General features: G+C 36.1%; 1 protein-coding gene across 1 annotated transcript in view; it reads right to left on the bottom strand.

The window, feature by feature from the left end:
* LOC111056898 (protein suppressor 2 of zeste-like) overlaps nt 1–14,600 on the bottom strand; it is a 215,802-nt gene that overhangs the window by 11,257 nt on the left and 189,945 nt on the right. Inside the window, 2 exon segments of the mRNA XM_039419633.1 lie at nt 4,180–4,287; nt 14,180–14,348. Of these exon segments, the coding sequence (XP_039275567.1) occupies nt 4,180–4,287; nt 14,180–14,348 (277 nt within the window).

Genomic DNA, 14,600 nt, shown 5'->3' with positions numbered 1-14,600 from the left:
CAGTGTAGCTTCCAGTCTCGATCAATGCCACTATTTATAATCTTTTGACAATGATGCAAGTTTTGCTGAACCACTATCGAGACTTGCCCGTAATGATCACTCCCATGCTTTACAATTTATGTTTGTGTAAAGGTGCGTACAGATTTACCGTACAATCAACAATCAGCCAAAAGGTGCGACCAGAACGATGGGATCACAGTGTAGCTTCCAGTCTCGATCAATGCCACTATTTATAATCTTCTGACAATGATACAAGTTTTTCTGAACCACAATCGAGACTCGACCGTAATGATCACTCCAATGCTTTACAACTTATGTTTGTGTAAAGGTGCTAACAGATTTACGCGCCGCGAACATGAGCAATTCACTTTGAATCAGCTCATGCCAAGCTTTTTATATCTATATCTTATACCGTTTCTGTAAAAATACAGATATAGTCAGCTGATTAAAAGTGAATTGCTCATGTTCGCGGCGCGTATATCTATACGCACCTTTACATGAAGATCGCTCGTGAGCGCGACCTATACTGAAAACTAAACATCGACCTGACAGTTCTGTTCTTACTAGAAATTTAAAGTTGCGATTAGTGGCAACTTTGTAGGTAGTAGAATGATCTCATTTTCATGATTTAAGTAGTCTTCAACTTTTGTCAATTGATTCACTGACTAAGGCTAGCTACATACACATCGATTTTTGTTCATACGATATTTTGCCGTCCTTATAAATTCTATTAGATTAAACAGATGATGTTTGTTAAGCTCCGTTTCATCTGATTGAATTCATAAGGACGGCAGAATATCGTACGAACAAAAATCGATGTGTGTGTGTGTGTGCAGGGCTTAATTATGGATGCATACACTGTTAAATTGATTTCAAAACGCCGTTGGATTAGTAAGTTTTTTGAATGTATCCAAGGGTTAGAGCCCACTGTGTCGTTTCCTATTACTACTATCACAGAATTAATATAGCATAGAATTATTATTATTATTATTATTATTATTATTATTATTATTAGTCGTAGAGCTCCCGAAGTGGAAGACGCTGAGTAAAATCATGATCATCGATTTTTATTAGACTTGGCGGTTTTCTTGTTCGCCCACCAGCTTTTCATTCTCTGAGAAAATGCAGCTTTTCTTTCTTCACTCCATCTTGTGCCAACTCTTGGTGCTTTTATCTCTGGAATAATTTCCCATTTGTTCACTTTTGTTTTGAAATTATTTCTATTTTTAATTTCATCATCAGTAATTCCTGCCAAAACTAGATCTTTCTTAACATTCCTAATCCATTCTCCTCCATAGGCAAGCGAAGCTACATTTTACCATTTTTTTTGTGATTCTATGGTCAGGGAGCCTCATGATATGACCATAGAATTTTAGACGTCTTTTTCTCATGTCTGTTACAATATTTGAATGTATGAACAATTAAGCCCCGCACACACACATCAATAGAATTATTATATAGCATAGAATTATTAATATATAGAATTATTATAGAAGATTTCTCTGCTACTATTGGAAGTTGAACAAGCTAGGAGTTCTGTGAAAGTTGAAGTATATAGGAAACAGTGTCAAACAGTTTATTGTCGTTGGTGAAGCACAAAGTTCTAAAGTTGTTCTGTAATGAGATGCGTTGTTCCAGTTAAGAGAGCTCGAGTAGGGTGCTCGAAAGGAGTTGTTTTTTACAGCCCCCACTTGACGGCGACCGAAACTTTTCTGTTCATTAAATGAAACGGCTCAGAAAAACAAAAGCAAGATCGTAGGTTAATGTAATTGCTGACCTCTGTTGCTGTTTGGCACAACGCCAGAGGTTTTGCTTCTTTTTTGTAGGTTATGTAGGGTGAAGCGTGCACTTGTTTCGAACAGTGAAGAGGAAGGGATTATTGGGGAAGAGAGAACGAGGGATATAGAGTGAGAGAAAAAGAGAGAGATAGTGAGAGAGGAAGAGAGAGGTAGTGTGAGAAAAGAAAGAGATTGTGAGAGAGGAAGATTGATTGATTGATTGAGTTCTTTATTATTTATGCATCTACATAAATTGGCGGAGCTTTGTACATATCAATGTCCATTCTTTGGAAAGAATATTCGAAGTATTCTCTCTACCAAATAGAGAGAGAGAAAGAGAGATAGTAAGAGAGGATGAGAGAGAGAAAGAGAGATAGTGAGAGAGGAAGAGAGAGATAGTGTGAGAAAAGAAAGAGATTGTGAAAGAGGAAGATTGATTGATTGATTGAGTACTTTATTTATGTATATTACAATATACTGGCTTATACACTTATATACAATAGCTTACAATACAGCAAAATTATAGATGAATTTACATAATATAGACTAAGAAAATAGTTATTGAACTGTATATATGATATGAAAAAAGCAATTTGTAATAATAGATAATTATATTGTTATGCATCTATATAAATTGGCGGAGCAATTGTTCTGTAATGGAAGCTATAGTTCCGATCGGAACCAAACACTGACAGGAAATGTGAGAGAACCATTTGTAAATACGTGAGTTTCCTACACATTATTGGAACAGAAAAAAATAGACTAGCAGAGTGAGAGAGAAGATAAGACAGAGTGAAGTGATGCCTTACAAGTGAGGGATTGATGAATTGAGTAAGAGTGCAAGAGAAAGTGAAGGGAGGAGATGAAGAGGGGTGCTATTGGTAAAAGGAGAAGGAGGAGGGGTATGAAGGTTACATGTGAAACGGTGATAGCGAAGCGTGATATTAGCTTTTGCTCTTAAACTCTCCTCCGCTCTCTATTCACTTCATCTCTCTCTACATCTCTCTCCCTACATCTGACAGCCCTACTCAGTATTCACTCCGATGGCCTATTTTATTATAATTTCCCTGGAGAGAAAAGAGACAGAAAAACTGTGATTGGGTAGGTGATGAGTGAGATGGTGAACAATGGTCCTGGATTTATCGATGAGTAGATATGGATGATTATAAAGTAGGTGATGATTTGGTGAAGAGTGAGAGGGGGAACAATAGTCGTGGATTTATTGATCAATTAGATATGGATGATTATGAAAATATAGATATAACTCAGCAAATTTGATATAAATTTATTACAATTTCCCAGGAGAGAAAAGAGACAGAAAAACGGCGATTGGGTAGGTGATGATTTGGTGAAGAGTGAGAGGGGGAACAATGGTCATAGATTTATCGATCAATAGATATGATTATGAAATATAGATATAACTCAGAAAATTTGATATTGCTTTCCATGACGAAACACTTGATTCTTCATTGATTCATATAACAATAACATCACAAGTTCATACAACAAGGTAACCTTGTGCTATTCCTCTCCCACATTTAGATAAGGCTACACATAATCCTAAATAGGTTATGTCTTGTAGTTGTTCACTTCAACTTCAAAATAATTTTACTGTATTCTAGATACAGTATTTCAACGTAGTTGAAATAGTCCTAAATAGGTTATGTCTTGAAGTTGTTCACTTCAACTTCAAAATAATTTTACTGTATTCTAGATACAGTATTTCAACGTAAATATTTAGGAGAGTTATTTTTTCATTATTACGTGAAAACACAGTGTGAAACGCAGCAAATCTGCTCAAAAATATAACGATGTCCTTATGACTATAATTATGAATATCTAAAAATCATTGATGAAGGTAAATTGATGAATAGTGTTCAGTTTTTGTTAAGTAGCCTACATTAAGTAGAATGAAGTTTGTTTTTGGTCCTTCAAAATTATTTCTTTAATATGTGGATATTTCCTATCTACTGATAATATTTCTTCTATGTTTGGTTTTGAAGCATCTAGATTCAAATATCTACTTTGTGAAAATAATTAAGGACTAAAAATTTTGTGATTTGAACAAATACAAGACTTAACCTATTTTGGAGTATGTGTAACCTTATCTAAATTTGGGAGAGGAATAGCACAAGGTCACCTCATTTTTTCTCTCCCTATCATTTTGATGATATACTTATTGTATGAATCAATAAAGAATAAAGTTAATCAGATATCGAGAAAGAATGGAGATTGACCACTTCTGATCAGTGACAGCAATCCGGCCCATACTTTGCCCATACTTTGCTTATACTCAGCTAATAATGGAATTATCCATTGTTGATAATCATGGAGTATTTTGAAGAAAATCGAACAAAAATGTTAAATTATGTTAAGAAGTCTGTAGATTAATGCAACTTACATTAGACGTGTCTGGTAAGTTGTATTTATTGCGTACGAATTTCTTGAGGTGCAACATGGTGACGACTGCAGGACACAGGAGGTATCGCTTTTTACAGGGCTCCACCACCTGGAATCAAATGCGTTGATTGAAGCTAATGACAAATCCAATTCACAATCTAAATACAAATACTATAAATAAAAATATAAATCTGAGTAGGCTACCCTTTTTAAATTATGCCATCACGACATGTTTCGGCTACGAATGTCATTTTCAAAGTAGCCCTAAAGAAAAAAGACAAAAACTTTACTCTATTTCCTGCTTGTAATAAATCGTGTTATTTGAAAATTTTTGTAATTCCCAAAGCCAACGATCATGATAGTTGATGAAGAACCATGGCACTCATATTGATCAGAGATTTGAAGTGAATGTCATAAGATTTCAGTTTTGAATGAGGAAAAAATTGAAAAGCCGTAAATTCTGTGGATTAAGTTAGCTACGTCAGTACAGAGTCTGTATCATAGCCACCTCTAATACAAGGCCCTGGCCTACAATATTGCAATGTCGCAGTGTAGGCCTAATATCTAATACATGATTGGTGAAAAAGATTAATAAAAATACCAGCTGATCTTTTTCACTAATCATGTATTAAATTCTAGGCCTACACTGCGACGTTGCAATATCGTAGGCCAGGGCCTTGTAATAAAGGTGGCTATGTTTATACTCTGCACAGAATTACTTCTCACTTGGGATGGACCTGGGCAGTAGAGAAAGCATACAGCGGGAGGGATACAGAGGTGCGATGTTGCCGTTTTGAAGCGGCCAGCGTTCACCAACTAGTGAATGTTTATGTGCTCATGCTGCAAGTGCGAAGTTTCCTGTTTTAAAGCACTCAGACGACTGACTAATTGGCAACTGCGTTTCCACCTATGACTATTAACCCTTTCTATCCCACTGTTGTTCCTGAACAACATGACTTTCTATGATGTCTATTGGATCAGTGATTGAATGAATCTGCCATTTACTGGCCTTGTTTGAAAGCTACATTAGTCTAGTTTAGTATTATACCACTAGAGAGCACCCAAATGCAGTCTAATTTCTGAAAAAGCAGCTGTCATATCCAATTGTACCAACACTTCAATGTGACAATTTTCTTCGGTTTTTATAATTTTTTATAAAATTCTAAAGAACTGAAAATAAGAATAAAAAATATCCATATAATTGTTTATTATTTCATGATGAAATATCAGTCATAGGAATAGAAACTTGAACAAAAATATCATTTATATTCAAAATTTTATGTCTGTTGTTTTAGAACAACATTGGGCCGTTAGAGGAGTCACATGTGAGGAGACTTTGAGGTTATGTTATTGTGTTTCTCTCAGTTTTCAAACGCGTTCGTGGAGTTATTGTTTATTGAATTATTGTGGATGATTGTTTTCGTTATAATGTACAAAATCTTGGATAATGAAGATTTAGACAAACTCATGAATCTTCCTGAAGATGAGTTGAATAGTTTTTTAGAAATCAAGATACCGGACAGTAATATTATTGCTGATCCTCTGCAAGAGAATGTACAGGTAAGATTCTCTCTGATTTATTTTCAAAATTCTGTTTTACCTGTGCAATCTAAATCATTACCTGAGTCAGCAGTCCTGTATTACAGGACTCATTGGTATGAAAGCAAATAGCCTAAAGCTACGTTTACACTATATGTAGTTGTACACTATAGTACATTATACATTACATTATAGTAGTGTACACTATATGTAGCTGGGGAGCTATATGAAATTTGAGCTACATATTATAGCTCTGCTATAAGGAGATCTATGCAAATTTCATGTAGCAGAGCTACATATAGTTTGGAATAAACCACTATTCACTGCTTAGTTATCCCAACCAGATGCCAAAGAAGAATGTACGTAGTTCTTGCAGCAGCCACTGCTTTCGGCGAAGCTACTGTGATGCTTTCAGCACAGAGAAGAAAGAGAAGATATTGGATAATTTTGGATAGCTCATTTTCTGCTATATAGCTGAGAAAATAGGCTCAACTGCTATATAGCATATCTCCAAAGTCACTCTTTCAACTTGTAGCAGAGCTTTATAGCTGAGCTACATGTAGCTCTGCTACATAGTGTAACCTAGCTTCATAATTCCCTTTTTCTCCAGACACTGGAAGAAATATTGGGCACGAACATGGGTATTTTGCAAAACAAGGAAGCTGTGTAAGACTGGGTACACCAAGGTGTAATGCACAAAATGTGGAGTACGTCTTTGCTCAGTCCCAAACAGAATGTGCTTCAATGATTACCATAGATAAAATAATAGATAAAATCCAATAGGCTACAAGGAACAACTTGTTCTACAAAAATAGTAAATATGATAAAGTAGTAGATGTAGTAAAGTAGTCAATTTATAATATGATAAACCCCAATTTCCAGTTTTTAGTTCGTTTCATATTATGTAAGTATGTATCAGTTGGATATGAACATAATAAATAAGTTAGTAACCAAAATATAGTTTTAAAAAAGTAGGAAATTTATGATATTTAGAACCTTATTTTCAGTTTCAATTTCACGTTTTTATATTATGTAAATATGTATCAGTTATGAATATAATAAATAAGTTAGTCACCAAAATCTGGTTCTGTGTATCACATTTTTGAGAATCCATTTTACTACTCTTGAGAATTTTATTATATGACTTTCATTGTTATACTGTTGAAATCAAGAAAAAATTATTGATTAGGAATGATTCCATTCAAATGAAATCATTCACCTTTCCTTGAATAAAGCATGATGAAAGTACCATTGATTTTTCTAATGCAAAACCAAAATTTTCTACTATACGTATTTGAAATGACCCAAATGTCCCAATGTTGTTTTAAAACAACAAACCCCTAGGGGCCCCTGGAGGGTGAGAAAAATTTGGGGAAAATCATTTTCTCAATTTTAAGAGTGTTTTGAAACATAAAAACACCAGAATAATTTTTTCATCTTGTTTTTTCATAAATTGGGATAGAAAGGGTTAATCACTGTAATTGGCTGATCTCCCTCCATTTATCTGCGCCGCATATTCCTCCAAGTCAGTAACTACTTTTTAGTGCTAGTTTTGTAATAATTTCAAATTTCAAATTCAAATTTATTCACACTCATAAATGCATATACAGAAACCAAATAGAGTCTAGCTTGACAAATACAACAATCCATCTAAAATTTAATAATAGATTGTAAGTAATGATATATAATATAATATTAATGTGAACAATAACTGCTCACAAAGTGCTTCATGAAGCACTTGTCCGTAAAATACATTTTTATTAGGGATGGGTATCGAAAGACAAATGTTTTGAACATCGATGTTTTTTTCACCTTAATATCGATAAGTGAAAAACATCGAATAGTAAACATCGATGTTTTTTAATATTGTTGTATTGCCCTACGTTTTTACGGATGATACCTACGGAAGGTACCTAGAATACAGGTATTCTAGCAGAGCACAGGAAATGAAAATGGATTTAGTTTTTTTATATGGATATCTGCTCTCCTTACAATAGGAGGACCTCTTTTACAGAGCTAGATTAATTAGTGTTGAACGCATGTTGAGGAAATATATAATTGTAATAAGAAAAAACTCTTTCTTCCTAAGAAACGAAGAATCCGACCTCTTATTCAATTCTGAATAAGTATCCAACCTTGACACGGGCCACAGAAGTAGACGTAATGTAAATCTTCAAGAGTATCCAATAGTCTCACATAAAAATACAGAGAGCCTGATTGAAAAAAAAATCAGCAGGAAGTCAAAACTTATGCGAGATCTTTCACAAGAGTGATCTATATTCACGAAAAACACTAAACAGCATACTACACTAAATATGACAAAGATAATGATTATATTCTGTTGCTATTGCTCTATATTTTTACAAGCTCTCAAGATAATCCTCTTCAAACAAAAAAAACTTAAATCAAATTAAAAAATTAAAATTGTTTTTACTTTTTAGTTGGGAAAAACATCGGATGACCGATGTCTAGGTAAAACCATCGATAAGTGAAAAACATCGACCAGTGAACATCGATGTTTGATGCTGAAACATCGATGTTTTTAAACATCGATGTATCGATACCCATCCCTAATTTTTATATCACCATCTCAAACAGGTCTAGTACCTCGAGATTCAAATACTCAAATGGCATTTCATTTTATTTTGCAATATATTTTCCCATGTTGTAAAGTTTGTATTGCTTCTATTATGCATTTCTAAGATGTTGCAATTTTCTATTTCTGCCAATAAAAACATTTCAAAGTTTTGTACGAACTATAAGTGAACCCGTTTTACAGAATCCATTCTATCAAGTTGCAGACAGTAATTTGCGGAGAATAAAACACACAGGGACCTACAGTAGGATTCACACCAATTTCCCAGCATTGGATGAAGAGATATTGCTATTGGTATCGATGTTTATACAGCTGTGCTTCTAGAATTAAGTTTGTTTTTTCGGTTCTTTATCAAAATTATTTCTTTAATATATGAATCTTCTCTATTCAAGTGATAATAATGTGAAATATCTGTTCTATTTTCTGTTTTGAAGCATCTAAATTTGAAAATTTACTTTGTGAACATATTAGTGGTCTGAAAATTTTGCGAAGTGAAGAGCTACAATACTTAACCTATTTCGGACTATGTGTAACCATATCTAAATTGGGGAGAGGAATAGCACAAGGTTACCTTATTTTTCCTCTCCCTATCATTTATATGATGTATACCTATTATATCAATCAATAAAGAATAAAGAAAGATTAAAAATTGCTGACGCTTTGAAGAAGCAGTGACTGCAGAGAGGCCGCCAGTTTGTGCATTCTGTGCAGAGGCGGAAAAAACAGCACTCTCATCTCATGTTGCCTGCACGAGAGATAATCTCATTTTTCAATGAGAGGGGACGGCTGTGATTGAGAAGGGTCCAGTGGACTGAGAGGTGCGCAAAAAACAAGCAAAAGTCCTACACAGTTTTCAGTTTTCCTGTTAGTAATTGTAATGTTGTCGTCCTTCAGTTTGGAGAGAGACTGAGAGATATTGGTGAGGTTGAGGGAGTGGGAGAGAGTCAAAAAGAGAGGAGAGGAAGGATAAGGAGGTGGAAGAAAGATCGAAAGGAGGAGAAAGAAAGAGGGAGGAAAAACAGCTGGATGTAAGTATGGGAGAGGAGGAATTAAAAACTGAGAGATATTGGTGTGGTTGGGGGAGTGACAGGGTTTCTAGAGAAGAGGAGAGGAGAGGGAGGAGGAGGAAAGACCGAGAGAAGGAGGAAGAAAGAAAGAGAGAGAAAAGAGAGGAAAGACAGCTGGATGTAAGAATGGGAGAGCAGGAATAGTTTCAAAAAAAACTGAGAGATATTGGTGAGGTTGGGGGAGTAGGAGGGTTTCTAGAAGAGAAGAGAGAAAAGGAAAGGGGGAAGGAGGAATGACCCAAAGGAGGAGGAGAAAAAATGGAGAGAGAAAAGAGAGGAAAGACAGCTGCGGATGAAAGAATGGGAGAGGAGGAACAGTTTGAAAAAACTGAGAGATATTGGTGCGGCTGGGGGAGGGATAGGATTTCTAGAGAAGAGAAGAGGAGAGGAAGGAGGAGGAAAGACCGAGAGAAGGAGGAAGAAAGGAGAGAGAGAAAAGTGAGGAAAGACAACAGACTGTGAGAATGGGAGAGGAAGAACCGTTCGGAGAAAAACTGAGAGATATTGGTGTGGTTGGGGGAGTGACAGGGTTCATAGAAGAGAGGAGAGGGAGGAAAGGGGGAAAGAGGAGTGATCAAAAGGAGAATAAAGAAAGGAGAGAGAGAGAAAAGAAAGGAGAGACAGCAGGATGTGAGGATAATACAGGAGGAACAGTTTGAAAAAAACTGAGAGATATTGGTAAGGTTGAGGGAGTGGGAGAGTGACGAAAGGAGAAGAAAGCAGAGAGAAAAAAGGAATGACCGAGAAGAGGAGAAAGAGAGGAGAGAGAGAGAAGAAAGGAGAGACAGCAGGATTTAAGAATGAGAGAGGAGGAATCGTTTGGAGAAAAACTGAGAGATATTGGTGAGGTTGGGGGGAGTGGGAGAGTGTCTAAGGAAGAGGAAAGGAGAGAGAGAAAAAGAAATGACCGAGAGGAGGAGAAAGAAAGGAGAGAGAGAGAGAAAAGAAAGGAGAGACAGCTGGATGTAAGAATGGGAGAAAAGAAACAGTTCAAAGAAAAACTAAGAGATATTGGTGAGTTTATGGAAAGAAATGTAGTGACCGAAAGGAGAAGAAAGAAAAGAGAGAAAGAAGGGAGAGGAAAGACAGCAGGATGTAAGAATGAGAGAGAAGCAACCGATGAAAGAAGACAAAAAAGATCGGAGGATCATTGTCAGGAAGTGGAATGCCTCCTTTCCAGCCTTCTCACGTCTTTATTGCCTCAAGGGATTGTATCCAGGCCTGTGCTAAGCATCCAACTATGTATATATCACCACCTATAGAAGATTCTCATTGTATATAAACCCTGTACATCACCTATATACATTTTATTCTATGGTAAGACGCTTCTGTATTCCTTCTTCACGCAGAGAACCGATCATTTTTCCTGCCATCAAACCTTTCTTCACATCTCGAAATGACCGTGGCCACACTCTCCTCATTTCCACACCATATTGACTCACTTCAAACTGTCTGTATTGATTAAATGAGAAGGGATGCTGACAGATTGGAGCGAATGTGATCAGTATCCGGCAGCACTCTTTTCAGTACTTCTTTTTACAGCGATGGATCCACACGGCGCGTAACATCTGCATAATTCATTCATGAGTCAGACTCCCAAGAGGTCTTTATTGAAGTGGCAACTGCGACGGGAAAATGTGGAAGAATGTGATAAAGAATGGATAAGGAGGTACGCGTGGTACAGGATCAGTTGTTGACTTTCGATAGGGTAGCGAATCCTCCATTAGATCCTCATTTTTGTGGTTTGTGTAGGATATCTAAAACACTCTTTGAATTTCGAACTTTTGTGAAGTGGTTTGAATTGGTTTGTTTTTCTCAGATTGATTTCTACATATTGATGCCTATAGAGATCGGCCTCCCTGAAATCTGTCATGTGTTATAGGTTGACATAATAGAATCAACTCACATAATAATAATATCGAGTGACCTGGCTGGCTCAGGTCTGGTGTCAGAGTTTTCAGGTCGCAACTGATCAATTTCAGGGCCTCTGACATGACCTAACGACTGCTTTTTAGGCAGCCGGGACCGACGGGTTAACGTGTCCATCCGAAACACGGGAGTGGCTCGAGATAAATATCTTGCCCGGGCCTCTGAATCATAAAGCCAGCATCTGATCCACTCGACTACGGCCACTCCTATAACTCACATGAACTAAACAAACACAAAAATGCTGTTGCTGAAGAAGAAATAACTTTTAGATTACTGTAATATTGTATCTCCCATATTATGTTTTGAATGAACTTGATTAGATCCAGTTCCATCATTCATTTGGGGAAAGGTACATGTACTACATCACCTATATTCTATATACTACACTATCATACAAGTTCTATTCTATATTCCCATCGGCATTTCTCGGCAGTTTGTACAGTAAAAGTATTGCATTTGTATAGTATTCTATACTCTCTCGAAAGAACAGTATGATTTATCGCTTTCTGTATAGGGCTAATGTAATAAATATAAGAAATATATAAAAATTTCGTACCCTTTTTTTTAAATATTTATCACGACATGTTTCGGTCATTTATGCCATTATCAAGTGATATCAATTAGTCCCAATTAGGTTTTTATAGCTTGCCGTTTATAATCTAGTGGATTGTCCTTTGTAGTTGTTGTATTCCAGTTATGCAGTGATGTCAGAGTTGAAAAAGTCTGATTTGGTTGATTTGAGATCAGTTTAATGCTTGAGTTAGATTTAGATGAGAGAGAGCTGTGGGCAATTGTGATTTGTTCAAGGTGTGAAAGTTGTTTTTCGAGGTGATAAAATTTTAATTTTTTTTATCCCACTTGAAATGGATAAATGACCGAACATGTCGTGATAAAATATTAAAAAGGTACTGAGATTTTATTTATTTCTTATATCAACAGTATGATTGTTTAGTGTAAATGAGTTGCACGATATACATAATTGGCACTCTATTGATCATATTTTTCAGTTGTACTTTGTCATTCATTTATGGAAAGGGAAGTCTGTATATCACCAGAGATGGACGAATAGTATTTGTTTCTTTATGGTATCACCTATATACTACACAAGTCTTATTCTATACTCTCATCAGTTCGAAAAATCTGGTGTGGCGCACTCATACAACTGTCTTTGCCGTTATGAAAATTTATCACCTGCCGCTAGTGTACACGCGCATCTCAAGTCTACTATTCAAAGATCCAAGCCAGCTGGTGACAGGACAATAACGCTGGAGACACACGAAGTCTGCTATCTCTTCATAGTGAATGATAGTGAATTAATAGAATCAACAGTTGCCAACATTTTGCAATTGAAATAATAACATTTTCTTGAATTTCAAGCTTTTTTTAAATTTTAGGTGAAAATGTTACTAAACATTAATTGTAGAGATTTTCATGCTCAATCTTTTTTGTTCAAATTGTATCTGAAGCCTGATAATTGGATATCTAAAATCAACTTTGCATGGATGGGGTGGAGCTCCTCAAATTTTTACAGATATGAGACTTGAAATGTACGAAAAGTATCTATATTGTTCAGTATTTGTTGAAAAATTAATTTAATTTTTTTGGAAAAAGCAGCCTCCTGTTTGATGGCAGTTGATAGAGCTCATCAATGACTATTTCAGGTATAAATTTGATCAAAATCGTTGGAGCCGTTTTCGAGAAAATCGCGAAAAACCCTGTTTTTGACAACAGTTTCGTCATTTTAGCCGCCATCTTGAATTGCATTTGATCGAAATTGTTCGTGTCGGATCCTTATAGTGTAAGGACCTTACGTTCCAAATTTCAAGTTATTCCGTTAATTGGGAGATGAGATATCGTGTACACAGACGCACTCATACACACACACACACACACACACACACACACACACACACACACACACACACACACACACACACACACACACACACACACACATACAGACCAATACCCAAAAACTACTTTTTTGGACTCAGAGGACCTTGAAACGTATAGAAATTGGACGTATAGAAATTTGGAAATTGAGGTACCTTAATTTTTTTCGGAAAGCAATACTTTCCTTACCTATGGTAATAGGGCAAGGAAAGTAATAGTCGCATATCTGTAAAAATTTCAGGAGCTCCTTCCCATCCATTCAAAGTTTGATTTTAGATTGCCAATTATCAGGCTTCAGATACAATCTAAACAGAGAATTTCAAGTGAAAAAGAAAATAAGTAAATAAGCTCGAAATTCGAGAAAATAAGATTGATTATTCAATTGCAAACTGTTGGCAACTGTTGATTCTATTAAATCATTCACTATGAAGAGATAACAGACTTCGTGTGTCTCCAGCGTTATTGTCCTGTCACCAGCTGGCTTGGATCTTCGAATAGTAGACTTGAGATGCACGTGAACACTAGCGTCAGATGATCAATTTTCATAACGGCAAGGAAACCTGTGTGAGTGCGCTACACCAGATTTTTCAGTTGTACTTTGTCATTCATTTGTGGAAAGGAAAGTCTGTACATCACCTATATACTAAACAATCATAAATGTCCTATTCTATACTCTCATCAGTTCGAAAAAGCAGTATGTGTTTAGTTTGTAACATGAGTTGTACGATAATACTTTGTCATTTTGGAAAGGACAGTCTGTATAAAATCACAAGAGATGAACAAATAGTATTTGTTTCTATACAGCACAATCATAGTTTAGTATTAGTAGTTTAGTTTTTATACTACATAGTGTAGTTTTATACTATACAATCATGAAAGTCTTATTTTATACTCTCATCAGATCGAAAAAGCAGTATGTTTTTAGTTCGTAACACGAGTTGCACGATGTACTGTTCAAACTGAAAGCGGCAACCAACCTGAATGTGGTCCTGTTCATGTTTGGCCTTATCAGAGCCAGCGGTAGCAGTGATCAGTGTTTCGGTCTTGGCACCGTTCGCCGCTATGTTGGCACGACTGCTAGCTCGTTTGGACGCATGCTCACACGCATCCGCCGCCACACTTGTCCATTCTTCGCGCTCTCTCTCCCTGTAACGCACAACAAACAGAATGCCAATTAGCCCAGCAATTATTTACCAGAAAAACTTCCCAAGTACATTACCTCCTGGAGGAGTCAATGATCGAACTTTCGGCTACCACTTTGTAACCCTTTGAAGGAGGTTACAGACTGGAAGTAAGTTACGGAACAAACTTTGCTTTCAGACAGAAGTTGGTTGGCAAAAATTAGTTAATTATTTTGGACCAATTAAAAGGTTGCCGTATGTAGCGTATTGTTGGCAT

The sequence above is a fragment of the Nilaparvata lugens genome, chromosome 1 (genome assembly GCF_014356525.2).
Source record: "Nilaparvata lugens isolate BPH chromosome 1, ASM1435652v1, whole genome shotgun sequence".
Taxonomy (NCBI): Eukaryota; Metazoa; Arthropoda; class Insecta; order Hemiptera; family Delphacidae; genus Nilaparvata; species Nilaparvata lugens.
Note: the sequence above shows the minus strand (reverse complement) of the source record. Positions and strands in the feature narration are given on the sequence as shown.